The 24,963-nt window shown below is 39.0% G+C and overlaps 4 protein-coding genes and 1 long non-coding RNA gene across 8 annotated transcripts; 1 reads left to right on the top strand and 4 right to left on the bottom strand.

Annotated features, from left to right (window-relative positions):
- Positions 1 to 1,851: 1,851 nt before the first annotated feature.
- On the bottom strand, positions 1,852 to 4,833 carry LOC122139541 (rRNA biogenesis protein RRP36-like). Its single transcript, XM_042737689.1, has 2 exons — positions 3,219 to 4,833; positions 1,852 to 2,557 (listed from the first exon to the last, which is right to left on the bottom strand). The coding sequence occupies exons 1-2, from the start codon at positions 4,513 to 4,515 to the stop codon at positions 2,502 to 2,504; spliced, it is 1,353 nt and encodes a 450-aa protein (XP_042593623.1). The 5' UTR covers positions 4,516 to 4,833; the 3' UTR covers positions 1,852 to 2,501.
- Positions 4,834 to 5,015: 182 nt separating this feature from the next.
- LOC122139627 lies at positions 5,016 to 7,448 on the bottom strand. The gene is made up of 3 exons (XR_006156436.1): positions 7,198 to 7,448; positions 6,801 to 6,888; positions 5,016 to 6,710 (listed from the first exon to the last, which is right to left on the bottom strand). It is a non-coding gene; the product is annotated as an uncharacterized LOC122139627 (long non-coding RNA).
- Positions 7,449 to 7,601: 153 nt separating this feature from the next.
- On the top strand, positions 7,602 to 12,267 carry LOC109101566 (transmembrane protein 33-like). Its single transcript, XM_019114930.2, has 8 exons — positions 7,602 to 7,740; positions 8,444 to 8,517; positions 8,680 to 8,774; positions 9,365 to 9,552; positions 9,663 to 9,730; positions 9,823 to 9,956; positions 11,041 to 11,124; positions 11,344 to 12,267. Exons 2-8 carry the CDS (start codon positions 8,470 to 8,472, stop codon positions 11,471 to 11,473), a joined length of 747 nt encoding a protein of 248 aa, XP_018970475.1. The 5' UTR covers positions 7,602 to 7,740; positions 8,444 to 8,469; the 3' UTR covers positions 11,474 to 12,267.
- Positions 12,268 to 13,052: 785 nt separating this feature from the next.
- Positions 13,053 to 16,713, bottom strand: LOC109101561 (cyclin-A2-like). Its single transcript, XM_042738197.1, has 8 exons — positions 16,149 to 16,713; positions 14,833 to 15,073; positions 14,630 to 14,736; positions 14,315 to 14,538; positions 14,027 to 14,231; positions 13,827 to 13,940; positions 13,510 to 13,643; positions 13,053 to 13,438 (listed from the first exon to the last, which is right to left on the bottom strand). Exons 1-8 carry the CDS (start codon positions 16,359 to 16,361, stop codon positions 13,387 to 13,389), a joined length of 1,290 nt encoding a protein of 429 aa, XP_042594131.1. The 5' UTR covers positions 16,362 to 16,713; the 3' UTR covers positions 13,053 to 13,386.
- A 465-nt stretch (positions 16,714 to 17,178) lies between these two features.
- On the bottom strand, positions 17,179 to 23,469 carry LOC109101563 (Bardet-Biedl syndrome 7 protein homolog). Of its 4 annotated transcripts, none has more exons than XM_042738196.1 (20): positions 22,985 to 23,469; positions 22,831 to 22,872; positions 22,679 to 22,744; positions 22,183 to 22,245; positions 21,711 to 21,886; positions 21,387 to 21,573; positions 21,150 to 21,222; positions 20,947 to 21,063; positions 20,741 to 20,871; positions 20,551 to 20,635; positions 20,319 to 20,421; positions 20,008 to 20,200; positions 19,169 to 19,243; positions 19,009 to 19,074; positions 18,758 to 18,897; positions 18,512 to 18,676; positions 18,301 to 18,410; positions 17,941 to 18,044; positions 17,715 to 17,838; positions 17,179 to 17,541 (listed from the first exon to the last, which is right to left on the bottom strand). In XM_042738196.1, the coding sequence occupies exons 2-20, from the start codon at positions 22,864 to 22,866 to the stop codon at positions 17,408 to 17,410; spliced, it is 2,148 nt and encodes a 715-aa protein (XP_042594130.1). In that variant the 5' UTR covers positions 22,867 to 22,872; positions 22,985 to 23,469; the 3' UTR covers positions 17,179 to 17,407. The 4 variants fall into 4 exon arrangements, with proteins under 4 accessions (XP_042594130.1, XP_018970471.2, XP_018970472.2 ...); XM_019114926.2 differs by lacking the exon at positions 22,831 to 22,872 and having other exon boundaries at positions 22,924 to 23,213; positions 23,304 to 23,468; XM_019114927.2 differs by lacking the exon at positions 22,831 to 22,872 and having other exon boundaries at positions 22,924 to 23,210; positions 23,304 to 23,468.
- Positions 23,470 to 24,963: the final 1,494 nt, after the last annotated feature.

Below are 24,963 nucleotides of genomic sequence, written 5' to 3'. Positions count from 1 at the left end.
CTCAGCACTCACACATCTAGAGAAAAAAGACTCATACGTCAGAATGCTGTTCATAGACTTCAGTTTCAGCATTCAAACACAATCATCCCTCAACAGCTCATTCACAAAACTGGTCGAGCTGGGGCTCAACACTTCGCTGTGCAACTGGCTGTTGGACTTTCTGACTGGAAGACCTCAGGCAGTACGTGTCGGCTGCAACACATCCAGCACCATCACACTGAACACTGGGGCCCCCCAAGGATGTGTGCTGAGCCCCCTCCTCTTCACTCTGCTGACCCACGACTGCACACCGTCACACAACCCCAACCTCTTCATTAAAGTTTGCGGATGACACGACTGTGGTGGGTCTCATTAGCAACAGAGATGAGACAAACTACAGGAGCGAGGTGAGCCGCCTGGCCGGGTGGTGCAGTGACAACAATCTCTCTCTGAACGTGGAGAAGACGAAGGAGATTGTTGTTGACTTCAGGAGAGCGCACACTCAGCATGTTCCTCTGACCATCAACGCACCGTGGTCTGTGGAGAGAGTGAGCAGCACCAAGTTCCTGGGTGTGCACATCACAGAGGACCTCTCCTGGACCGACAACACTGCAGCACTGGCCAAGAAATCACAACAGCGTCTCTACTTCCTCCGCAAACTGAGGAGAGCCAGAGCCCCACCCCCCATCATGTACACCTTCTACAGAGGCACCATCGAGAGCATTCTGACCAGCAGCTGAATCACTGTGTGGTATGGCGCCTGCAACGCGTCCTGCCGGAAGACTCTGCAACGCATAGTGAGAGCAGCTGAGAAGATCATTGGTGTCTCTCTCCTCTCCCCCCTCCCTCCAGGACATTTATGGAACCCGTCTCACTCGAAAAGCCCCTCTGCATTGCAGGTGATCCCACTCACCCGTCACACAGCTTCTTCAGTCTGCTGCCATCAGGGAGGAGACTGCGAAGCCTCCAGGCCAGGACCAGCAGACTGAAGGACAGCTTCATCCATCAGGCTGTCAGGAAGCTGAACTCGCTCCCGAACTTGCCCCCCCGTCCCTCTTCTGCCTCAGGCACCACTGAACTATGAACCCCCCCCCCCAGGTCCCACATCCCCAGGTCCTTCCACCCCCCCTCCCTCTAACATACGATGTCATGCCCCACCAGTCACTTTGTGCAGCAGTGGTCTGCTCACTACCTCATTCACTCATTCACCATGGAACTGACATCATTCTACCACCTCATCAGTCAGTTTAATAAAATAACTGCTCTTGAGCCCTTTGTCACTTTGAATCAGACTGAATAAGCTATTTTTTTATGCACTAAAAATCTTTTTATCTGCACTGTTTGTTCACTGGTTTGCACTCTATCTGCCATGTGCCTTGCGCTGCTTTTATTTAACCTTATTTTATTTTTTTCTATTATGTCTTTTTTACATTCCCTTATTGTATAGTTTTATCTTATATTTTATATTTGATCTAGATTTTTAGGCTCTACTGTTAGTGTTATCTGTATGCACACGTATGCACCGGGGGTCTGAGAGTAACGCAATTTCGATTCTCTGTATGTATGTACTGTACATGTGGAAGAATTGACAATAAAGCAGACTTGACTTGACTTGAAAAAAAAAGTTGTATGTTAACATCACTTAATCCACTGTGAAGTCACACTAACAAATATTAATAAATGGTGTAAAACACATTGCTCTTTGTTAGTGCATATTAGCTTATGCAATAACTTCAGCAAACAAGACCTCATTGTAAAATGTTACAAATGCTTATTTGTATTATTGAGTTTTGCCGGCCACCCTTTGAACATGTGGAAACCCGTATTTGAACACAAGAACAACCAAGGTTGGATCAATTTAATCTCTTTTAATTCTGAACATGGCTACGAAATACGGCAAATGACAAGAAAACTCTGCATGCATTACTAGCAGTCTCAATCATTATAATGCACAGTTTTGACACAAAATACACTTTTGCATTCAGAACTCAAATCTATAAAAATTTCTGATGCCTGAAACTGAAGCCACCAAAGTCGAAAGAGCAAATACTGCCAAGTGTCACCTTGTGTGAACTATGTATTGAATTATACACAGGGAAAGGGTACCATGTTCTAAGTCTCTGATCATTTGAAACAGTGTTTAAAATATGCACCAACACACATTTATTCAGAACTCTGAAGCTAAACAGTAGTAAACAGTAACAGAAATGGCTACACACTTAATTAGATCCTAAACTTATGACATCAATCTCGTCGTCTTCATCATCACTGTCCTCTGTGCTGAGCACAATATCTGCAGTGATAGGCAGCACAGAGAAGGACTCGGACAAAGAACTAGAGACCTCCACAACATCAACATCCTCATCCTCTTCTGAAATGGCTACTGACCCTTGTGGCTCAAGAGGTGTGGTGGGGTCTTGTGCATGTGAGACAAAAGACTTGTTTGTCGTGTTTTTAATCACGATGCCTTCTGTGCTGCATCTTTGCAAAGGAGAATCATTGAGAGAGTCAGCAGTCTCAAATCATGTCTTGCTGTAGCCATCCTCCATCAGTCTCTCTCCTTTTGTCATGCTGCAACCTGTGAATTAATTATTATTACAAGAGAGTTGTATTTATAAAAGCTGAATATTATATTATTATAAAGGATCAGTCTGTTAAATTTATACTATCTTGTCTAAATAAAAAATCAATCATTTAAATTGCCAGGGTTTTTGCAGTTAACTTAAATTAAAACTATTAAAAATAATTGTTGTTAATCAAAACATAGCTAAAATAGAATACAATATTAGATTAAAAAAAAACAAGCACAAACAGAATATTGTTTTGGCAACCACGTGAAATAAAATAAGCTTAAGTACTAAAATGAATAAAACTAAAACTGAAATAATAATAAGGAGATACAAAAAATGACAAAGGCACAAAGCAAAATTAATAAAACAAACTAAAATTAAAATATGAAACATTTAATCCAAAATTATATATACTATAACTGTACATAAACAAATAAATAACACTGCTACAAGTTAATTTAGGCATGACAAGCATTATAATATTCAATAACAAAAATCTGGGTTCATTTTGTAATTTTGCCAAAGATTATTTGTGTTTTTGAAAATTAATTTTATGTGAAAACTAGATGATGGCAAAGGCAATCTATATGTAAAATAGGAGAAATGTCCATTAACAATTAAATGCAAATCCAAATATTGACAGAGGACTGAATTATTTTGAGCTCTTACCATTAGCTGATGACAGATTCTGCTGAAGAAAAATGTTCTTCTGGTTGCCAGCCTCTTTTATTCTCCCACTTTTTTCCTTATCTTTTTGGTTTATTCTGCTTTTATTGTGACCTTCAACCATGATTCTAACATTCTTCTCTTTATTCTCAGTAATTTTCACCTCATCTCCACGGACATGCGTATTTGCCAGCCTTTCCTTTCCTTGCTGTTTTTTCACAGTCCACATTCTGTTGTCTTTTCCCTTGTGCTCTCCCTCTCTCTTCTGGTGATTTTCCAAGATCTTTTTCATTAACTCAAAAGCAGAAAGAGCCTGATGGGACCCAGTGGATTTATTCTCTGTGGCCGATAGCTTGGGTTGTGTACTGCACTGCACCTTTAACATTCTTCCTTCTAGAAGAGTCTCGGCTGTGTCTCTTTTAGCATGTCCCACTTGTTTCTCTTTTACGAGACTGGACACTTTGTGAGCATGCAGCTCTGAGGATTTTGACCGATCCAAAGTCTTTGTTGTTTGTGTGACACTCTTTACATTTTGGCAACTAACCGTTTTTATGACTTTGCAGCTTGAGTCAGCTGTGCTGCTGGAGCACTTTTCTTCTCTATGCAGCCTGCTAGTTTTTTTTTCTCTCTTTTTCTCCTTTGGTAGAGAAATGTCTACCTTTGTCTTCTCTGTTTGTTCAATTTTTCTTTTTCTCTTCTGTTTGACTGGGAGCTCGTCTCTCCTAGGAAGTTCTTCAATAAAATCCAGCTTCCTCTTCCTACTCTGGCTTCTGGTCATCCTGCCATAATTAGGCTTCTGTTCACTTTGCTGTCCTGTTGATTTCTCCATTTTCACACCTGACACCTGCCAAAAACCCGATGGTTTCTGCGGTCTACTTACAGATGATACTCGTGGTCTGTTCTCGGATAATGAGGCTTTTGATCCCTGTGTTGTTGTGTTCACAGAAGTGGCATGTGCATTTGTGTGGACTGTGTAACTCTGTCCACAGCTCCGGGTTCCATCTGTTATGTTGGGCACCATCCCATCTTGGACGTCTGAATCCCATACACCAACGTGTTGCTCAAACGTTCTCAGAAAACTATCAAGATGTTCACCTTCAGACTGCGGTCGGATTATACCCAGATCTGTGAGCTTAACTGAGGACTGTGTTCTTGTATGATCCATGTTGGAATCTACAGTTATTCCATTTTGATTGCTGGGCATAAATGGGAGCTGCGCAATGATGTCATCTATAAGCCAGTCCATTGGTTGAGTGAGGCTGGTCTGATTGGCTGCTGGGAGGGCTGTGGTTTGTGACATGGATGGAGCTGGAGGGTTCAAGGTTTTCTGATCAGGTGAAGAAATTCCTTTTTGGGAAAGATCTGGTCTGGGCAAGGGACGTTTGCGGGGTCGACCTCTTCGCCCTCTTTTAGGTGGAGCTATATCCTACAGAAAATAGGACAAGTTTTGTAAATCAGAGAACATAAGAGTAATTGCTTAGTTGCATTTATAATCTGAAGGGGTCATATCATACATTCATATTTTAATATTTAATACACTTTTAAAAGTTTTGGGGTCAGTCATTTTTTTTTTTTTTTTTAAAGTCTCTTATGCTCATCAAGGCAGCATTTGTTAAAAAATAACTATAGGAAAAGCAGTAATAATGGGAAATATTATTACAATTTAAAATAACTGTTTTAATACATCATGTATTTTGACATCTGTGATGTCAAAGCTGAATTTTCACCAGCCATACTCCAGTCTTCAGTGTGCACATGATCCTTCAGAAATAATTTTAATATGCCGATTTGGTGCTCAACTAACATTTCTTATTATAATCAATGCTGAAAACAGTTGTAATGCTTAATATTTTTGTGGAAACCGTAAACATTGTTTTACATGAATCATTAATGAATACATAGTTCAAAAGAAGAGCATTTATTAAAACAGATATTTAGTAACATTATAAATGTCATTTTTGTTCAATTTAACTCATTCTTAGTGGTCTTGCTGACACCAAACTTATGAATGATAGTGTATTTTTTATATTTTAAATATTTGTTTGACATATACGTGTCATGCATCATTGCATTCATCCTGTCTGACATAGCAGAAGATCAGACCGAGACATTTTAGTCTCCTTGAATAGACCTTTTGGTTCAGAGAGAACGTTTTGAGTATTCCAAGTTACAGTATGTTTTCGTGTATTCATAGCAGATGCTTTTATCCAAAGCAACTCTTCTTCCTCAAAAGATCAAGGAAAATTAGATTGCTTATGATATGACCCATTTAAATCATTCATTCAAACAGAAATGAATAAAAACAGAAGGTTTTTGTTCTTTTTATGTCATACCTCCTCATCTGAAGATGTCGTGAGACACCTACCTGACACATTGGTTCTACCAATCTGCCTCTGCTTGCTGTCTGTCTCTGCCTGGGTCTCCCCCTTGATCTGCCTCCCTCTTTCATCGCTCCTCTGCCTTGTCGTCTCCGTTTAAGCTTCTCTTGATTCTTGAACATTTGTTTGGTGTCTAGCATCCTGCCAACCCTACCACCACCTTGCCCCATCCAGGCTGACCTCGCCACGCTTCCGCACCTATTCATATTTTGCTCTCTTTTACAAATTCTCAATTCTTCTCCCTTCAAAGCAAATCCTCCGCATGCTCCCGCCCTCCGCACCCTCGTCGCCCTTCCCTCAGTTTTGAGGTCCCCTCTCTGACTCTGCTCCCTTTGCCCTGCACCCTGCACGATGTTGGTGTCAAGAAAGTAATTTATAAAACCTGGGATATTGTTCTCAAACTGTGCAAATGATTCTATTAGACACTCCTCACCCTCTGAAACGCCCCCCAATGCTGGCTGGCCCTCTCTGGCCAATGGCTCAACATTTGTACTATGAGAAGGGTAAGGGTGAGGAGGCAGTGGGGTTGGAGGCTGTTGGTATGAAGCTGGAGGGGGACGTACGTAGACCTGGGTCAAGCAGGCCGGTCCACTCACTGTGGGATACATTGCATTTTCAGGGACCACATCCATGACTTGAAAGGAAGGCATGTTCTCTGGATTACCCTGGATGTTTTGAAGTGTGGCCAGGGTGATATCAGGGCCATCAGTGTACGTGCAGAGCCCCTGATCGGTCCTCCATGATGACGTCCCGATCAGATGAACACGTTCAATGGTCCCTTTGGGGTTTTAACATTCAGAAGGAACAGCCTCGGTTTGACACTCTCTCTCCTGCATCTCTTTCATGCACTCTGTCTGTGTGTTTTGCTTAGTTGCCGGCCTCTTTGATACTTGCTGAGGTATGTCGATGCCGAGTTTACAGGCTGCTGATAGGACTTCCTCTTTGTCCTCATTCAACTGACCCGAGTACAGCAGACTGAGCAACGTACAGGCCTCCACGGCTTGGACTTCAATCAGTCTCCTCTGCCCGTTCCAGGGTGATGGCATGGCTGACAGAGCCCCACAGAGCCAAGGACTGAAAGCAGACAGCACACAGCTGTGCACCGGCACAGACACACCTGGGCAGAGTGAAGAAAGTACAGACAGTAAACATAATGATCGAGGGAAAAAATGATTAATTAGTAGAAGATGTACTTTGTATGTCAAACCTCGAGTCTGCAGCACAATGTCACAGAACTCTGCCCTGCTCTGCTGTTTTTACAGCTCTTTTACGAGAAGCGTCTCGAACGTCAACATCTGAAGACATACACAGACACAAATGCAAAGCATTGTAAAATATGCAAGCTGTAAAATATTGAATAATGTCGTGTCTCCGTGCAGATGTGCATTTCTAGACACCTAGGGTCGGGACCGTGCACGCTGTTCACATGGGAGATGTGCAAACAGTTGTTAACATGATTTACTTTTCATGCACTCGCATGGAAATTAAAAACAGATAAATATCTAATTATGTTTAAGCGACTACAAACGTCCCATGCTGGGTATTTAAACCAGCCCAGCTGCCAACAGTCAAAACAGTATTATCAAATAAAACTAACTTCTGACCTTTTGTCGCTATGACATGAGAAAATGCAACAATGACTGTCGCTTCTCCAAGTTTGTCTCCCCTGTTTGTGTCGTGATCACGCCCGCGTGATAGTGGGAGAGTGGAAAAATTGCATTTTAAAATTTCCTAAAGAAAATCTTAGTGGCGCTTGAATGTGTTCTGACCACTGGTCTATATATGATATATTCTATATTATAGATCAGTGGTTCTGACTGGCTGTTTGGGTGTGATCATCATTATTATTTAATATTTATCTGTTTTATTATAGAGTATATCTGAAATATTGTTAAAGCAGATGTTTGAAAAAGAAACAGAAACACACACACACATGACAGCTGATTGACAACCAATTGCGAAAATTAATTTAGCAAATCATGTGGGCTGAAACATCGCGAGATTTCGGTAATCCTCAGAGGTCGCGAGGTCGACTCAGTTGACCAACCTCTCTTGCGTTTTTCCGGAGTAAAGCGTGTGCGCCCCGAGCGGTGAAAATAAAGCCGAATTTTACCTTCTCACAAAACCCGATCCTCAACATATCGCAGGTATTGATACATTTCATATGCCATTTTTGGTAATGTAGATATTCACATAAATTGCAGGTATTCCAGGGCTGTCAGTGGTTGTAGTCAGTGGCTGTGTGAAGTGTTAGCTTGTCGGCTACATTGTTAGCTCCTCTGGGTAATGAAGTGTTCTAGATTTTTCCGACATATTTTCAACTGAAATGAACAGGCCACTTTATAGCTACATGATGGACCATTCGTCTGCATTTATTTAAGTGTTTTAAAAAAAAAAACCTGTCAACGATTAACGTGTTCAATAATATTTACAAATCTGTAATTTTTGCAGGTTGATTTTTCAGTTGTCATTCATGACAAGTCAGTCAGCATTTACATTGACAAATGTAGTTCTGCTTTGGGTGGACATCATGAATGTATCTCCTACCGATTTGTGATAGGGCCTTGGTGATAAACAATACAAATTTTCTGTCAACAAATTGTAAGAAAGCTTCATGTTTAAATAAGCATAATCAAAAAGCACAGAGCTAGTGTGTTTTGGCCACCCCCACACCTGGCAACTACACAAAGACTTGCTGCTTAAGAACTGTTCAGGGTTTACAAAGATTAACTCAAGTCACTTTGTCCATTTCTTCATTCCTAAAGTTAATAAGCAACCTGGGTACATGAATGTGCAATGTTTATTTTCCGAGGTTCTGCGTGCAAGCTTATTATGTTTATTTCTCTCAAGAAATAGAGCCTTGTAATATTTGAAAGATGGCAGACACAGAGCAAAGGAGTCCACCTCCTCAGTCAAGCCCTTTGGTAAGTGCAATGATTTTTTAGGTGTTGATACCTTTCTTTCAATTACTATACAATGACCCGACACACACATATATATTGCTTTTTTAAATAGTTTTTATTCCAGAATGTTTGTATATTCATTATAACCTTGACTCAGGAGGATCTATTATTAATGTATTGCAGCAATTCCTCTTGAGTAATAAGCTGGAAACTGCTATGTGGCTGTCACGGCTGTTCACTGTCTACTGCTCCATCATGTTCATTCTGCCACTGCTTGGGTGAGTCATGTTCTTTTACAAGGCACTTTCACAAGTGTTTTTTTACCAATCTGTTTTGTTCTAAAAACAACTGGGTGCGACTTTTGTGTTATGGATCAAATTGACCCACATTAATTTCTAGTTGCCAAAAATCAGCACAATGACAAAACATCTAGCCCATAGACTAGAAAAAACAGTCTTTGATGTGAAACCCAACTAGATTAAAGAGTGAATCATTAAAGTGAATTTTCCTTGTTTGATTCAGAAGACAAGTCCCAATTTTGAATATTTCACAAGTTTATTTCATATTTGAACACACAATTTGTACAGCCTTTCCAAAACACATCTCTGTATTGAATATTGCATGCACATTCATGACCCTAAATGAGAAAAAGTCTCAAATTCAAGAAGAAATAACAGTATTTCAAGCAATTTGAAAATTGAGTGTGGGTCAGATTGACCCCAACACAAAAGGCATTAACAATATTGTACTTTATGGGTTTGCATTAGTAAGATGAGGACTATTTAGGGTAGTAAGGACACACCCACACTCACAGATTTCTCTTTAAGTCAATGATTGGAAGAAGAAGAATTGCTTTTTCTCTGCTCAGGCCTCAAGCAGCTTCTAACTTCTATCAGAGGGCATTGCTAGCAAACGCCTTGACCAGCGCTCTGCGTTTGCACCAGAGACTTCCTCACTTTCAGCTGAGCAGAGCCTTCCTGGCCCAGGCCTTACAGGAGGACAGCTGCCACTATCTCCTCTACTCCCTCATCTTAGTCAACTCCTACCCAATCACAAGTATCCTTTCTCAAAGACCCCTTCCTTTGGAAATATCTTGGGGGGGGTATCTGTTTTTCTTGTGTTATGGCATCATTTTGTCTTTATGTATCCTTGACTTTTGTTCTTAGTGAGCATTTTTCCAGTGTTCCTCTTCTCACTTCTCCATGCCACCACCTACACTAAAAAAGTCCTTGATGTAAGTCTCTGCCCTTTTCATTTATATTGCTGAGAGATGTGTATTTGTCATAATTCCATCCTGAGTTTTGTGTCTGTTTCATCTGTTCTCAGACCGTGGGCCCAAACAGCCTTATGTTTGTGAGGAACTTTTTGAACAAGCTCACAGCAAATCAGCAGAACATCTTGAAGTTTATCGCTTGCAATGAGATCTTTTTGATGCCAGCCACAGTCTTTATGCTCTTCAGGTAAGGTCTGATGGTCAGCTGTTTTGTCCGGTGTTACATTTGTTTTCAACCCTTTAAATCCCGACACATGAAATAAGTATAAGAGTTATATATGTATATGTGTTATATCAGGCTGTTATGGTTCATATAGTATGATAAAGGAGAATGTAGAGCTCATACACAAGGAAAGAAAAAACACCTCTGTTTTATTCAGAGGCCCAAACTGAGCAAAAATGTTCATTTTGTTGTAGATATTATTTATATGGCCAGATGACATTCTGATAGCTTGTGATGAAAAGCAGTGAGATCTTTGTAATAGTTTACAAGACTTCTAACATAATTGCATATAAATATCAGATGTCATTCTAAATCTCCCAATAATGTCTTAGTGATATAATATTTGAATGCTTAGTTTTCTGATCAAAGCTCTGTAGTTTTTATTGTTGGGACAAAACATAATACAATGCAATACAATGATGATCGTGAGATGTGTAAATAAACCTTATTTATCATATTAGATACATTTTACATGATTTTTCAAAAAATATATAAATGGATAGTCAGATAAACCAAAAATGGTTCAGTCTGGTAAGTCTTCATCTTGAAATAACTGTGACAACATAAGTCATATAAAACAATATAAGTTATTTTTACATTTACTTTATAAAAATCATTAACCCTTGTGTGGTGTTTGTATTTTCATATACAGTGAGTGGTCATTGAAAATTTGTTCTGATATATGTTCTTCACAGAAAAAGAGGCAAGGCCAATGAGTCTGAGTTTGAAAAAATAATTAATAGTATCATTGTTTTTTTTTTTTTTAAAAGTGAAAACCGGACAAGATTTCACACCAAAACAACATGAGTACCACAACCTGAAAGGAGACATATTTAGGTAGTTTGATAATTTAAAGTTGCTAAAAAGTATAGTCAGGTTTTTCAGCAAAGTTTTAATAATTTAGTCCTAGAAATGTATGTATCAAATATAACGCAGTAGGCTTTATTGGGTTAAAAGAGTAGTGGTTTGTTGCTGGCAAAAAGCACGATTATAGCCATGCCGTGTTTCTTGTAATAAGATGGAATGATGGTTGGTTTGTGATTCACAGTGGCCAAGGCAGCTTGCTTCAGCCATTCATCTACTACAGGTTTCTCACTCTGCGCTATGCTTCAAGACGCAACCCATACTGCCGGTAAGAGTCTTGTATCTTGTATACACACTGACTAGTGTTAGATGTACACATGCACACATTACCCAAAATATGGGGTAATGCATGCTGTTCTTAATTTATAATTAGAGCCAATTAGAAGTTCAGTTGTTTTAAATCATAATAAATATATTATAAAAGTGTCCTGAGCCCAGTATCAGTGTTCACAGTGATGATGTGATTTTTGTGGTTTTGTCCTGTCAGGACTCTGTTCACGGAGCTGAGGATTTTACTGGAGCATTTTGTGATGAAGCCCAGCTGTCCAGCCTTCTTCAGGCGGATGTGCCTCAACAGCATTGCCTTCATTAGCCGCCTTGCTCCCACTGGTGTCTAATTAACATACACACACTACTACACACAGTTCACAGATTGGGACAGTTTCAAGATTGACTTATAAACAAGATGGTCAAGTCTGAGCACTCAGAGATGGATGTCCTCCTCTGCACTGAGGCATTTGCTATGTTTGGAGAGACTATCAATCTGACAGACTACATCCAAAAAACAACAGCAAGATGTATCTCTTCACAGTTGTCTGATAAGGGGTACAACTGTTTTCAGTTCATTACAGCTTTTATATTCATATTGATTTTCAGGGGGTAGAGAGGAGCCCTTGAGATGTTTAATCTTAACTGCTAGGGTAAATAGATATAGCTCTTAATAGCTTGTCTTTCTAATGAAATCACACCACACTGAGAAATCACATCGTCATTAGGCTTGTCTGGTTTTTTTAGTTAGATTCCATTTTTACATGTTCTTGCAAAGTTTTTTTATTGTACTGGATTACCTTGAAAATCTTAATGTACCTTGCCCTGAGCCTTTCCCAATAGTTGACAATGATCAGAATGCCATTTGGGTTCAGGAAGTTTCAGATGTTACTTGAAGATGCCTTTTTCATGTGAACATATGATTGAGGTGTTGTCAAATATTCTGTGATTCTTATCTATTACATAGAGCCCTATAATCAACTGTTTTTTGCCTTCAATGCGGTTTATTGTCAGGGCAAGTTGTAACTGCATTTGAGAAATTGTCAATTATTTGCTTGTTCAAGGCATGTTGTCACTATATTTATTGCCTCTGTTTTTAACTATGGTCTGTGTAGATGAATAAAATCAAAGATATTGAGTTGAAGTTTATGCTGAGCAATGTAATTTAATCGATTAGTAATAAAGCAAGTATGTAGAAATAATTTGAAATACCTAGGCTAGTGTAAAAGATTGTCCAAGGATTTGTCTGCCATACCTTAAAACTGTAAGGTGTTAAGGTGAGTTTCCTGTGGGATAAAGGATCAACCACCCATTAAACAGGTCCACAGAACCTCCTGAAATGCCTTATGAAATTTGAGGACAGTTGCGGCTTGGATTGCTGGTAAAGCGGTTATATACTGTTCATAATATTGCATAAACATGCTGTAACTGACTATATATTTAGCAAAAGATTGCCACCTTAATTTGCTTAAGTTTTAATGAACCATTTTAATCAGTTAGTATCTAAAAGCAACACTTATGATCATGTTGTAGTCAAACCATAACATTTTTGCATTCCCATTTGTACCAATAGGACAAGATACTTTTGCATTACCGTGACTTTACAAAAGAAATAGATGGAAAAGTGTAAGACTTCAAATTTAGTTATGCCCCAAGCAGTGCTTAACTTTAGTAAATAATTGCCAGTATAAGTAACCATTTTTATAATGTACTGTTCAAATAAATCCAAGTCTAATTTAATAAAATTCTAGTGCACCTAACAATGTCCTTTAACCATGACAAGACAGCCACTTTTATGAAATGTGTGTATTACTCCTTTAAACAGGTTGTTGAATCCTGTAAGCATTTAAATGACCTTAAGACAGCATCAGTTTATCCCCTGCCCTCCCACCTCAACCAAACATGATTAATAGATGCAAGACACGAAAAGCATGTTAAAAGGCCAGCAGCACTTTTATTAAAATGTAAGAGGGAGGGTTTACTTCAACCAAAATATAAAATTAAAGTGCAATGCTGGGAGTCTTTCATAAAAATAGAATACAAACACTGAAATATTAAAACAATGCTTGATTACCTAATGTACAAATATCTGGTTGTACCAAGCATTATATATAAAAAGGGGAGGAAAAAAAAACTTGGTTTCACCATTGCCCTGAAATTGAGGCTATGGCTTCAGTTATTGGAGTTATGGAAATAAAGCATCAAAAAGAGTGTGCAAATTCCCATAGAGGTATGGAACCAATGAACAATGTTGATGAGCTGGTTAGTTTAGCATCAGCTTCTCTGGAGGCTCAATGAGAGAGACTTCATGGTACCTGGAGGGAACAAAAAGGAAAACATTAGTCATTGCTAACAGCTTCTGAACGTGTAGAGTAAGCGAACTTACTTTGAGCCCTTGTATTTCTCCCTAACAGCTTGCTGTGTGTGCTGAGCAGCACCGAGGTAGGTCTGATGTAGATCCTGAATGCACGGCATAAGATCCACCAGAGTGTAGCCAGTCATCTCAACAAGTGCCTTCGACTGCAAGAGACAGTTATGAGGAAAAACCAAAACCCATGTCCGCATAAACATATACTGGACCAATTTGATACTGAAAACACAGACCAATCAACCAGCAGGTAGCCAAGAGCTTTTCTACCTAGCATAATGTTTACACAACAACCAATATCCTAATTTTTGCCCAAGTTGATTGTGCAGACTTACCCATGATCCACCTGCAATTGTGTGATTGGCCAAAATGAAAGCTGCAGCAGCGGTTTGAGATGGGAGGTATTTCAGGAAGGGGTCACAATCTATCAAGCTCAGCTCACCAAGAAACTGAAAACAAAGTGTCAAAACGGTTTCATGCGATAACAGGGATACACCACCCAATGCAACTACTGAACTGCAGGAAACATTCTCACCATTGATAAGCTTTCCACTTTGTTGCTCACAGGCTGGTGTAAGAAATACTGGGTGAGGAACTGATTGATTGTTGGAGCAGCAAGATCAAACGAGAGAACTGTTAGCACCAGATGCTCCATCCTCAACACTTGTTTTTTTGTGTAGGTGTCGTCAGTGATGTAAACAAATTCTGCCACCTCTGGGGGGTAGATCTCCTCAAACTTCCTACAGTCAAACAGAAGTGTGAGCATGGAGAGCGGCAAGGGGGAAGGTTGTGCAGTCTGAGGCTTTAAGGCAATGATACTTACGAAGCCAAAAGCATAGCAGCTGTGCCAACTAGCTGTAGTTTTCCTCTCAGGACAGACATGGAAGACAAAAAGCGATCGATGTAGTTCACAGCCAGGTAGAGAGTCTCATTCTGGAGCTTGTATTCCTCTCCCACCTCCACTAACCAGTCCACCAGAATGGCACGCATGCTGTTTGTGATGTCAGGCTGTTTTTTCATGTAACCTGCTTTTGGTTTCGACTTGACCTGCGTGACAAAGCATAAACATTGAGCCAATTAGTAGAGAACGTGCATCATTAAAATTGACACGCAACACATTTAACTTCCATATCCTCACCTCCATTTCCCGCAAGTGTGTGTGTATTTCTGTTGCATAATCTGAGACTTCATTGACATTTGTGGGCCTTTCCTCACCATCCATTATTGACATATCCATAGGAGAATCTATGTATTGAGAATTGTACATTTTACATTTCATGTTTTCTATAAAGAGCAAAAAGACAGGACAGGCATTGCATTTAACTTGGTTGTTTATCTTACCAAAGCTGGCCTCCATTGGCAGATCGATAGTGGCGAGGGGCTGCCTTAGGCGGGTCACAGTGGGATTTAGTGTGAGAGGGGAGCAATCCATGGTTGCTCTTTGGGTTGACGGTTTCTTAGAGCATGCACCATCAGGCTCATCCACGTGGATCTGAAAAGCAGGTGGCTTGGTGGAGGGCTTCTCTCCAAAGCTTCTGCCATGTTCTTCAGATTTGCATGCAATTATTTGGGGCCCAGAGACCTGAAAAACAGAAAACTGGATTAAAGTGCTGCTAAAAACAGTCCTGTACACACTATATAGGTGATTACAGGCCGCTTTTGCAGTAGCTTCATTTGGTAGCAGGTCAGTTTGACCAATTTAAAACTGGTTATGTTTTTCTTAAAAAATTGTGACTTCCAGGTCATGAAGACATACGCAAAAGTATCAAAACTATGATTTGGAATGTGCACACAGATGTATAATACAGTTCTGTGTTTAAGAGTCAGTGACGCTTCGTTTTTTTTTTATATAGTTTGTCAACTATACTCTGAGGATAGTTACATTTGTTCATCACATGCCTTTATCTGAAGAAACTTACTGCATTAAAAGAGCAAGTTCAGCTCATGCATGTTAACTTCACAGGGAATTTAACCCACAAACTTTAAATATATAAATATTAAAACAAAAGCCATGCTTATTGGTGTGAGCAGCATATTAAAACCCAAATTATTTTTCATGGTGTAATGAATCATGTTGAATAAAAAAAAGAAAAAGAAAGAAAAACAAAACTATGACTTTCATGAGGAAACAGGTGATGTTTGGCAGAATGACAGCTTCATTCACAAACACCTTTTATTGCATACAGAACGTGTATAAAATCAAACACGTCTGGAAAATTAGGGATCATAATAGTTAATCTAATTTAGGTGAACTAACGTTAACGTTACCCCTTTAACCAGCCGGTTTACTCTGGTACAGCAGTGAATGGGTTTGTAAAATGGCGGTCTGCTTATTGGGAGGGAATGATCTGCGGGAATTTAATACTCCATTTTATTTGAACCTGTGGCGCCATAAATGCAGTTTGACCCAAAAGGGAAGTCAAAAAGGAAGGAGATTTAGGTTTTCGTGATTCAAAGGGACAACAATGGATGCGAGCACTTTGTCTGGTCCAACTAAAGCAACGCATCGAATCGAATCAATATTATGAAGTTAGCACTTGTTAAAAGCAAAACACACTGATTATTAAACTAAATACGAATGCATGCTACACACAGGCGGATGAAATCGGTCTATAACAGAAGCACATTTCATTGTCATGTGCCATGCGTGCTCTGACCTGTTTAGCGCCGCGCAGAACGGGCTGTCGGCGCTGATTGTTCCCCAGGGCGCCCAGCACAGTCCGGTTGCCTGGCTTAGGGTTGACATTTTCCCGATTCTCAGTTCTGTTCTTCGCTGCGCCGCGTAGTCGCGAAAGCATGTTTTCTTGATTGTGAACACCTGCTCCCGGATCTTGAAGCGCGCTTCGTTGTGTTTGACCGACAGATGACATCCTAACAGCAGCAGATCAGCTCAAGTCGCCCCTTGATGTTGTTTAAGACGTTTGATCAAACAACACACACGTGGATAACGAATAAAGCATGGATAAGCAGACTAATCAGGGAAACTGGAAGAAGTGAGCTGTTGAAATCACGATATAAACAGTTGCCAGCTGCGTTTTACAAAACCGAGATTCGAAAATAAATCATGCTACAGTCCTATCCTACAGAAACCGCGCCATACCGGTGTGCAAAACCCCTCAACACGCCACGGAGAGCTCACAAAAGATGCTTCTATGAAGTCAAACGGCGCCTTGTTAGTTTTTTTTTGCAGCTGCTCAGTTTGATATTGTGGCTGACTGTCTCAGTTCAAGTAGCCCGCGACTATTGAAACGGGCCAATAAAAATGCAGCAAACCCAAACGTCATTGATCATACGGAAGCCTGGGAAGTACAAACGCGGTTCTGCTTTTATTAACCGAGCCGTTGAGAGTTACTTTCATTGGCTCAAAGGAATTTTGAAACTGTTTGAGTACAATGTAAAATTTAAGCTCATGCTGGGACGTTTATACATTATATACAAACCCAATATTTACAAGTATTTAAATATACAGTGATAAATCTTACATTTGGGAAAGAGTGGTGGCCAGGCTGTACAACATCAACAACAACAAAAATAATTCTACGTATTTTAGTATTTATGTGCACAATTTCTACTATTTTAGCAAGTAATCTCTATTATAGCAAACAATTTCTCATACTACTGACATAAAAATCACACCACACCATCTGAGTTTATGTCCTGACTGAAAGACTAAGAAAACAGACAAACTTTTCACGAACATGTTTATTTCTGTAGAAATGCAACTAGACGATGGGTGAGAGTTCTAAAAATATATAAAACAACTGCAGTCACACATGGTTTTTAGGTTTATTACATTGAACATTTGAATTGTAAATCTGTAATGGTACAATCAGCTCCTATAGAACACCAAATGTTTATTGCAAAAAACAAAATTCACAAAATACATTCCTAAAAAGTGCTTTAATTTTACATTCCATTAAGCGTCACTGAAAAATTCCATCAATGAATCAAGCTCATAGTTGTTTAAAATTGCAAGTAGCTGTGAAACTTTTGTTTTGACATTTTGTCCTTTAAATTTGAACTTGTCGATGAACAGATCGGTGATCATACCTGTAAGAAAACAAAATGGTTTGTTTACTCATAATTCATCTGAATATACAGGGGTTGTGTGTAAAAACATTAATCTTATGAAACTCTGTGATACATGTGAAAAATGTAACATATAAAATATAAAATAATATATTGTAAAATACCATCTCCCTAGCTCATCTGAATTCACTCACCATACAATCTTTCTAAGTGAGCTGGCTGTTTCTTATATTCTTCTAAGAGCTGGGCAGATTCATCCAGTATACTGCGATACTCTGGAATCAGAAAATCTGCATTCCCCTCATGCACCTGCAACTCCTGCATGCAATAAACAAACACACACACACACACACACACACACTCAGCAGGCTTGTTTTTTTTTTTTCACAGGGTTTTTAAAAGTCTTTTTTTATGTTTTACCTTTAAAGCATCAATAAGCTGCACTTTTTTGGCCAAAATCAACTGATACTCTAGCTTGGGATGAATCATTCGAAGAGTATGGCTCACAGAGTCCTCATTCACCTCTGAAACCAACATAACAACCAACAAAACAGATGCATATTAATCATACTTGATGCATGAAGAATTGAGATCGCTGTAATCTGATATTAACATCCGTCTCAGGAGAACCAATCAGCCAAGACAGATCACCATTTCCAGCTAGTATCCTTATGCAACCCAAATAAATCTAAACTGGCCACTTGTGATTGGACTAAGCAAGCGGAGAATCTCATTTATTAGACCACATACATCAGTTAACAGATCAGTTGGTGAACTTACCATAGGATGTATTCAGATTGATTTTTCGCTTAGTGGCCTCTTTGGACAAAACATCCTTCAGTATGGATATGGTAGAAATGTTGTCTGATTTGAAGTTTGCCTCACCTTTACTGGAACACGTTAAAAATGATAAAGATTGATTACAATGCTTCCTCTAATAACGCAATCATCTAGTAGCAGTATATTTGGATACTGAATAGTAAGGCCTCACCAATAGGTGGCTTCTAGCTGTGTTCCCAAGAAAGTGTTCTGAAAGTAGAATGTGATGCTGTCTCCTGCCGGGGTTTTCTCTGGGACCTCAGGCAGACAGAACACAACCCAGGAATGGATCTCTGCAAAACTGAACTGTCCTGTCAGTCTCAATGTGTTCATGGGCCTAGTCATGAAGAGAGAATGTTTAGCTGGCAGAATAAATGCATGATAAGAATTCATAAGCATTGCATGTCTTTAAGCTCACCGCTCCTGATCGATTGCATGCGTCCTTTGGTGGAGGGAAAGCGGTTTGATCTGGTATTGTCGAACCTGGCAGGTTTTGGGCTGAAGCCTTGGAGTCACGTAAGCCTGAAGGGTGCCATACTGACCCTCTATAGACCTCACCTTAGAGCAAAATCAGGACAACTGCTCAAATACTGCCTACCTTGCAGTTTCAAGAAAATGTAAATATACATTATTACACTGAAAAGAATCCAGACACAAAGAAGTAGACACCTTCAGTTCCAGCCTAGTGGTATTTGCTTGGCACCTGTAGGTGGCGAGGAGGAAGTTCCCATTTGACTGTGGGGTTAGAAGAACAAACAAAGACAGTTTTGCAAACACATGTGATGTGGTCATTAATTAAGCTTAATGATGTGACACACAGGTGCATTACCTCTGAATCACATTCACTGAAGCTGACCACTGCTGAGTTCTTCTCCACATCCAACAGGTCAATGGGAACATCACTCTGTCAAAGACAAAAACATATGTAAGCAAATGTAAGGAAACTTCAGTCTTAAAATGCTAAAATTACAACACATGTAAAAATGATGCTGAATTAGTGAAGATCAGAAGATCATCTTTAATTAAAATAAATAGTTTCAGTTCTGAATGCTGATTGGTCAATACAACATTCCAGACATGTTAAAATGTATTATATAAAAGGACCCATTGAATAATGTTGTTATGGTCACATACATGTACAAACACTCAAAAGATATTGTTGAAAGAAATTAATAATTTTATTCAGGACAGATGCATTAATCTAAACAAAAAAAAGTTAAAACTGCTTTCACATAGTTACAAATTTGAAAAAAAAAGAAGAAAACAAAATCAGTTCTTTTGAACTTTCCAATCATTAAAGAATCCTTAAAAATGTGTCACAGTTTCCACAAAAATATTAAGGAGAACAGCTGTTTCCAATGTTGGTAATAATCAGAAATACTCATTAAGCACAAAATCAGCATATTAGAATGATTTCTGAAGGATCATGTGACACTGAAGACTGGAATAATGACTGCTGAAAATTCATCTTTGCCAACAGAAAACCGTGATTTTAAAATTATATTATATTTCACAATAATACTGCCTTTACTGTATTTTTGAACATACAAATGCAGGCTTGGTGAGTGAAAGAGACTTCTTTCAAAAATGCTAAAAAAATCTTACCAACCCCAAACTTTTGAACAGTTGTTTATTTAAATAAATGATGAATTGGTGTATTTCTCCCACCTGTAGCAGCAAGTTGTCAATGGCGGTCTGCACCTCTAGTGTGAGGCTGTAACTGGCATCATCCTGGCACAATGTGAATTTGTCATTGATGCTAAAGACTGGCACAGCGGACACAGCCGTGCTGGACTGAGAGCTCTGCTGGTACTTTTCTCTCCCCTGCAACACTTTCACCTGCAACTGCTCTAACTCTGCCCTGTACAAACACATACATGACCAAACTAGGCATGTCAGAAGGTGTTTCAAAACCTAGGCCAGTTTAGTAAAGAGATCTTTGCTGTTTTAGATTCATCATTCAGCCGGATGTGCAGTACCTGAGTGCAGCCACCTTCCCCTGGGTCTCCCGGCTCATCTTGATCTCATCCCCTGGGCCTGCTACCATCTGCTGAGGCTCTGTGGTGAGACCTGACACCCATCCTAAAAAACCAGGCACATGACTTCTCAGTCAACACAGGTGAATGATAAACTGTATACTGACATCACCCACACAGTACTGTTCTTAGAAAACACACAGTAAAATTCTTTTATCTAACAGTCACAGCTAACCTGTGTAAGTTGTTGCAAGAACTTCATCATACATTTCCTTTCCAACACAGCCACCCTGGATCGATGTGACGCTCTCAGACAAAACTTGTAAACACGGAAAGACAATTATCACAAGTGTAGTGTGGCAGAATTTAATTTGAGTCAAGGTTTTACTTAATGGTTCACAGACAAAATGAGGGTGTTCACTCACATTCTCAAAGCGCACTGTTGGCTCATTTGAACTGTCCAACCCGTAGACCTCCACAGTCCCATCATCCCTTCCCACCAGGATGTCCTTCACACCATCACCAACAATGTCAAAGGTATCAATACAAAGCACACCTAGAAAAGACCAATACAAATTAGCACGGCTTCAATTTTTTTATATGTAATAGCCTCGCACTATCTAATTCCTACCTCCTTTTTTCTTCTCATTATCCAGTTCCCAACTTGTAATGGTTCCAGATTTGGTAATCTGCACAAGACCTAGTTTCCCATCAGCTGTTCCATAAAGAACTTCCTCACCACCCTTTCCTGAAGATCAAGATTTCAATCAATTTCTCAGACTCAACCAATACATGCTTTCACACTAAATGAATGAACAGGTTTTTAGCACATACCACCATCTCTGTTGAGAAGTTCCAGAACAGTTGGAGGTCCGGGAACTTCTACATCATACTGAAGGTCAGAGCCCTGATGGAGCACAAAGTATGGGATGACTGTGCACTTGAGCATCAAGTATTAGATATGGCCACCAAGTAACAGATATCATGAGTACCAGTGATTGCTAAAGTATAATTATGTAACAAAGGACAGATAAAGAGTAGCCAGCATGACTGGAGGTTGTGTCAGACTACCTGCAATACTCTAAGTACTCTGTCCTGGCAGGCCAGGATGGGCACAATGCGGCCCACAGTCTCCACAGGTAAACACAGGACGTCATTGATCTTGTCTCCTGACAGGAAGTAGTCCTGATCCTTGCAGTCACAGTAATGGTTATAAATGTAACTGGCACACACAAACAGATCTGCCCCTGAAACATGCCTGTGGGAAAACAAGGCACAAACAAAAATGAAGCATCCAAAAATGACAATGTATTACATGTATGATCCAATTTGCTAATCATTAATATAGAAATACATAAAGTCGAAAGAGTCTAAAAAACAAGAAGCAGATCTCACATGGCATTTATGCTCTCTGTTAGGTTGGCTTCAAATGTAAGAAACTGTTTGCCCTTTTTAGTATATCCCCTCACTTCAGAGCCTGAGCTCACAAAGATCTTTTCCTGCGGGGTTCCCAAAGCCCCTCCAAGCTCAAGTCTGGAGATCTTCTGTCCTGGGAGCGATTTGAACACAGGCTGACAAAAAAAAGTCATACATTTATTCTCCCAATGAGAAAAAAATATTGTTTCGTTTTGTTGGTACTCAAGAATAATTTTTTATAATTATCAACGTTGAAAACAGTTGTGCTGCTTAATTTTTTTTTCTGGATAACGACATACATTTTTTGATTAATAAAATGTTCAAAAGAACAGCATTTATCAATTTGATGCTTCCTTGCTGAACTAAAGTGTTAATTTCTTTCAACATCTTACTGACCCGAACTTTTGAATGCTAGTGTTTACTAAAAACAGGAAACATTTCTGATACATACCACAGCCTCCCCTTTTTTCATTCCAAAACAAGTCACAACCCCATCATGATCTGCAACAGCCACCTGAAATGACAAGCACATGCTCAAATAAATAGGACATGTTGCATGCTCTTTCAAGAGTGGGATCTAATCTCTAGCACCCTTGTTTTACAAAGTAAGCCCCTAAAATAGTCTACAGCAGAAAGGTCATTAAGCTCTTGAAACTATGGAAAGTTTTCAAGACTCTACATTTCTGTTACAGATATTAATACCTTATCTCCTAGACTTGATAGGAATTTTAAAGATTGACTTTCCTGTTAAAAGAATATTCCTTGTTCAATGTAATTACTTTTAATTTAATGTAGTTGATTTGCAAAACTGTCAGCACTGTGAGGAATGAGTAATATTATTTCTGTTATATGATGTATGGTAGTAATTATTGTCTGTGAACAGATGGTCTTGACAAGCTTGATTTATGCTAAACCTGAATATTCTTTTAAAAGGGATGAAGATATACCTTTTGAGTTGCTTTTCGCCCCACAGTTGGGAGAAGTTTCATGGTTTTTTGAGATGTCACACCAACCTGAGAAAACAAAGATGACATGACCATTAGTAAATTTCCTTTCTGATATTTAATATTTAAGATTCCTGAATGTCTCGGCCACAGACCTTACAAGTTTGCATTTTAAACAACCAAGTGCCCATTCGCAACTGTAAATCACAGCAGAGGTACAAACACATACAGAGATGTTGAGATCTTACCTGGAGATAATCGACGTGGTTTAAGTTCAGTTCCATTTCGTTTGTTAGAATAATCACTTACGTACACAGATCCTTTTGAATTGTCACAGGTCAGGTTAACCGTTTTCTATTTAGCGTTGATATTTTAAGATGCTCCAGTACAGTTCTCAGCTGTTCACTCCCCAAGATGGTAATTTGAAAAATAAATATATATTTTGAGCTTTTCTGATGGACACAGACACAGTGGTCCTGGCTAGTCGTCACAGCCGACTGGATTATCCTGCGGATTAGTTAGTTCCTGGCTGATTCTGCTGCAGATGAAGTGGCTAACGTTAGCTGTGTCAGTCCGCTTTACAAGATCATTCACGTCACGTTAACATGTAGGTGAATAAAAACTATACCGTCTTTCCATAGACGTTTATCCAGACGACAGGCTTCCCTTCGCGGACAAAAATAATAATCCGGTTAAGTACAGCAGCAGCAAACGTGTTTTTGTTTGCAGCTAACACGTTTCCTCAGCAGCGCCATGTTTGTCAGCCACCAAAACCATCTCTGGTTTCCATGGTAACAGAAAACGTAATGAGATTCGTTTAAAACGCTGAAAATCTATCTATCTATCTATCTATCTATCTATCTATCTATCTATCTATCTATCTTTAGCTTTTAAAAAATCATCTGAACTGCTTTTTTTTTGCTGATGCCATAAAAGCCTGATAAATACACTTAAATAATTTCCTAAACATTATATAAATTTATATAAAATGTTTTATCATGCTTTAAGTTCTATTTTTCCCTGTTTCCTAATAGTGTAAACAATTACTGAAATAACTGAATATTTAAATAGTATTAAATAATTAAAACCTGAGTTGGAATCGTTATTTTGGCTAAATAATTAGGCTATTCCAACTCAGATATTTAGTCCTAATTTCTATTTTGTCCAACTTGTTATTGAAGCATAGACCTATATGTCAACAACAACTTAGAGGAAGAGCTCTGCCGAAAAGACATTCATTTTGTTCATAATAAATTTTATTTATTTATTAAAAAAAAAAAAAAAAAAAAAAAAATATGAACATATGAATATATATATATATATATATATATATATATATATATATATATATATATAATATATATATATATATATATATATATATATTATTATTATTATTATTTTTTTTATTTCTGGTTTTAGGCGTAGTTGGTATCCCAGACTGGTCAAGCTTAGTGTTCAGCTGAAAGTGTTCAAAACCCTCAAACAGACCAAAGCCTGGCTTAAGAACTCAATCAAGTTGATCTTTTGTTGATGTTTTTATATATAACATATAAACATTGATATTCTTAATTAGATTATTAAGTATTTTTAATGGCCATTTTAGGTTTTATTTTGTGGGGACATTTTGGTCACACACACAGGAGTGAATGAAGGGGTGTGGATGTGACTCAACAACAGTAGGAGGGGGCGCAGCTGCAGAGAGGACTTCAAGCATCACTCTCATTTTGCACAACACCAAAGAGACACAGCATGCTTCCTTTTGGATTATAAAGATTTAATGACAGAAGGACTTGAAGAGCACCTGTCATGGATAAATCTTACAAAGCAAGTGAATGAACTGTCACACTGCTTGATCTCAGGAATCCGTTAAGAGCTGCAGTAGTTTTATGCAATTTTATTGCAACTGATGCCCTCCCCGAGGAGGTTCCTGGTGGCATCCACCTCCTTGCCTCTTACAGCGGGATGGGGCTGGAACTTAAGTGTGTATGTGGGGCTCTTCACAGTCTTGCTGGTTCTGATGGGACTTCTTCTGTGGATGCTGCTGAAACAGCTCAGGAACTCTGTAGGCAATAGCACCCTTCAGCCACATCTGGGCTCCCGCAGACATCGTGTGTTCTGAGAGACAAACATCATGGATACAGATGAAAAAAGAGACTTTGCATACAGCTCTGATTTCTGAAGCTGCTGGACAATGAAAGATGTGACAGCAAATACTGGATGGATGAAAGAATGAAAAACTGTACTGAGGCCTTTTAAAGCTTTGCAATGGAAATGTGAGATGTATT

Source organism: Cyprinus carpio, chromosome B14 (genome assembly GCF_018340385.1).
Source record: "Cyprinus carpio isolate SPL01 chromosome B14, ASM1834038v1, whole genome shotgun sequence".
Lineage (NCBI taxonomy): Eukaryota > Metazoa > Chordata > Actinopteri > Cypriniformes > Cyprinidae > Cyprinus > Cyprinus carpio.
Note: the sequence above shows the minus strand (reverse complement) of the source record. Positions and strands in the feature narration are given on the sequence as shown.

Coding starts and splice junctions, on each gene's coding strand:
- LOC122139541 (XM_042737689.1), bottom strand. CDS start 4,515: ATGTCACAAACCACAGCCCTCCCAGCAGCCAATCAGACCAGCCTCACT. Junction 2,558..3,218: donor GAATCTGTCATCAGCTAATG/GTAAGAGCTCAA, acceptor ATTAATTCACAG/GTTGCAGCATGACAAAAGGA.
- LOC109101566 (XM_019114930.2), top strand. CDS start 8,470: ATGGCAGACACAGAGCAAAGGAGTCCACCTCCTCAGTCAAGCCCTTTG. Junction 9,957..11,040: donor ACAGTCTTTATGCTCTTCAG/GTAAGGTCTGAT, acceptor TGTGATTCACAG/TGGCCAAGGCAGCTTGCTTC. Junction 11,125..11,343: donor AGACGCAACCCATACTGCCG/GTAAGAGTCTTG, acceptor TTGTCCTGTCAG/GACTCTGTTCACGGAGCTGA.
- LOC109101561 (XM_042738197.1), bottom strand. CDS start 16,361: ATGTCATCTGTCGGTCAAACACAACGAAGCGCGCTTCAAGATCCGGGA. Junction 15,074..16,148: donor TTCTGCGCGGCGCTAAACAG/GTCAGAGCACGC, acceptor TCTGTTTTTCAG/GTCTCTGGGCCCCAAATAAT. Junction 14,737..14,832: donor GCCAATGGAGGCCAGCTTTG/GTAAGATAAACA, acceptor CTCAATACATAG/ATTCTCCTATGGATATGTCA.
- LOC109101563 (XM_042738196.1), bottom strand. CDS start 22,866: ATGGGCACTTGGTTGTTTAAAATGCAAACTTGTAAG. Junction 21,574..21,710: donor ACAGAGAGCATAAATGCCAT/GTGAGATCTGCT, acceptor GTTTTCCCACAG/GCATGTTTCAGGGGCAGATC. Junction 19,244..20,007: donor TTGACAACTTGCTGCTACAG/GTGGGAGAAATA, acceptor TGTCTTTGACAG/AGTGATGTTCCCATTGACCT.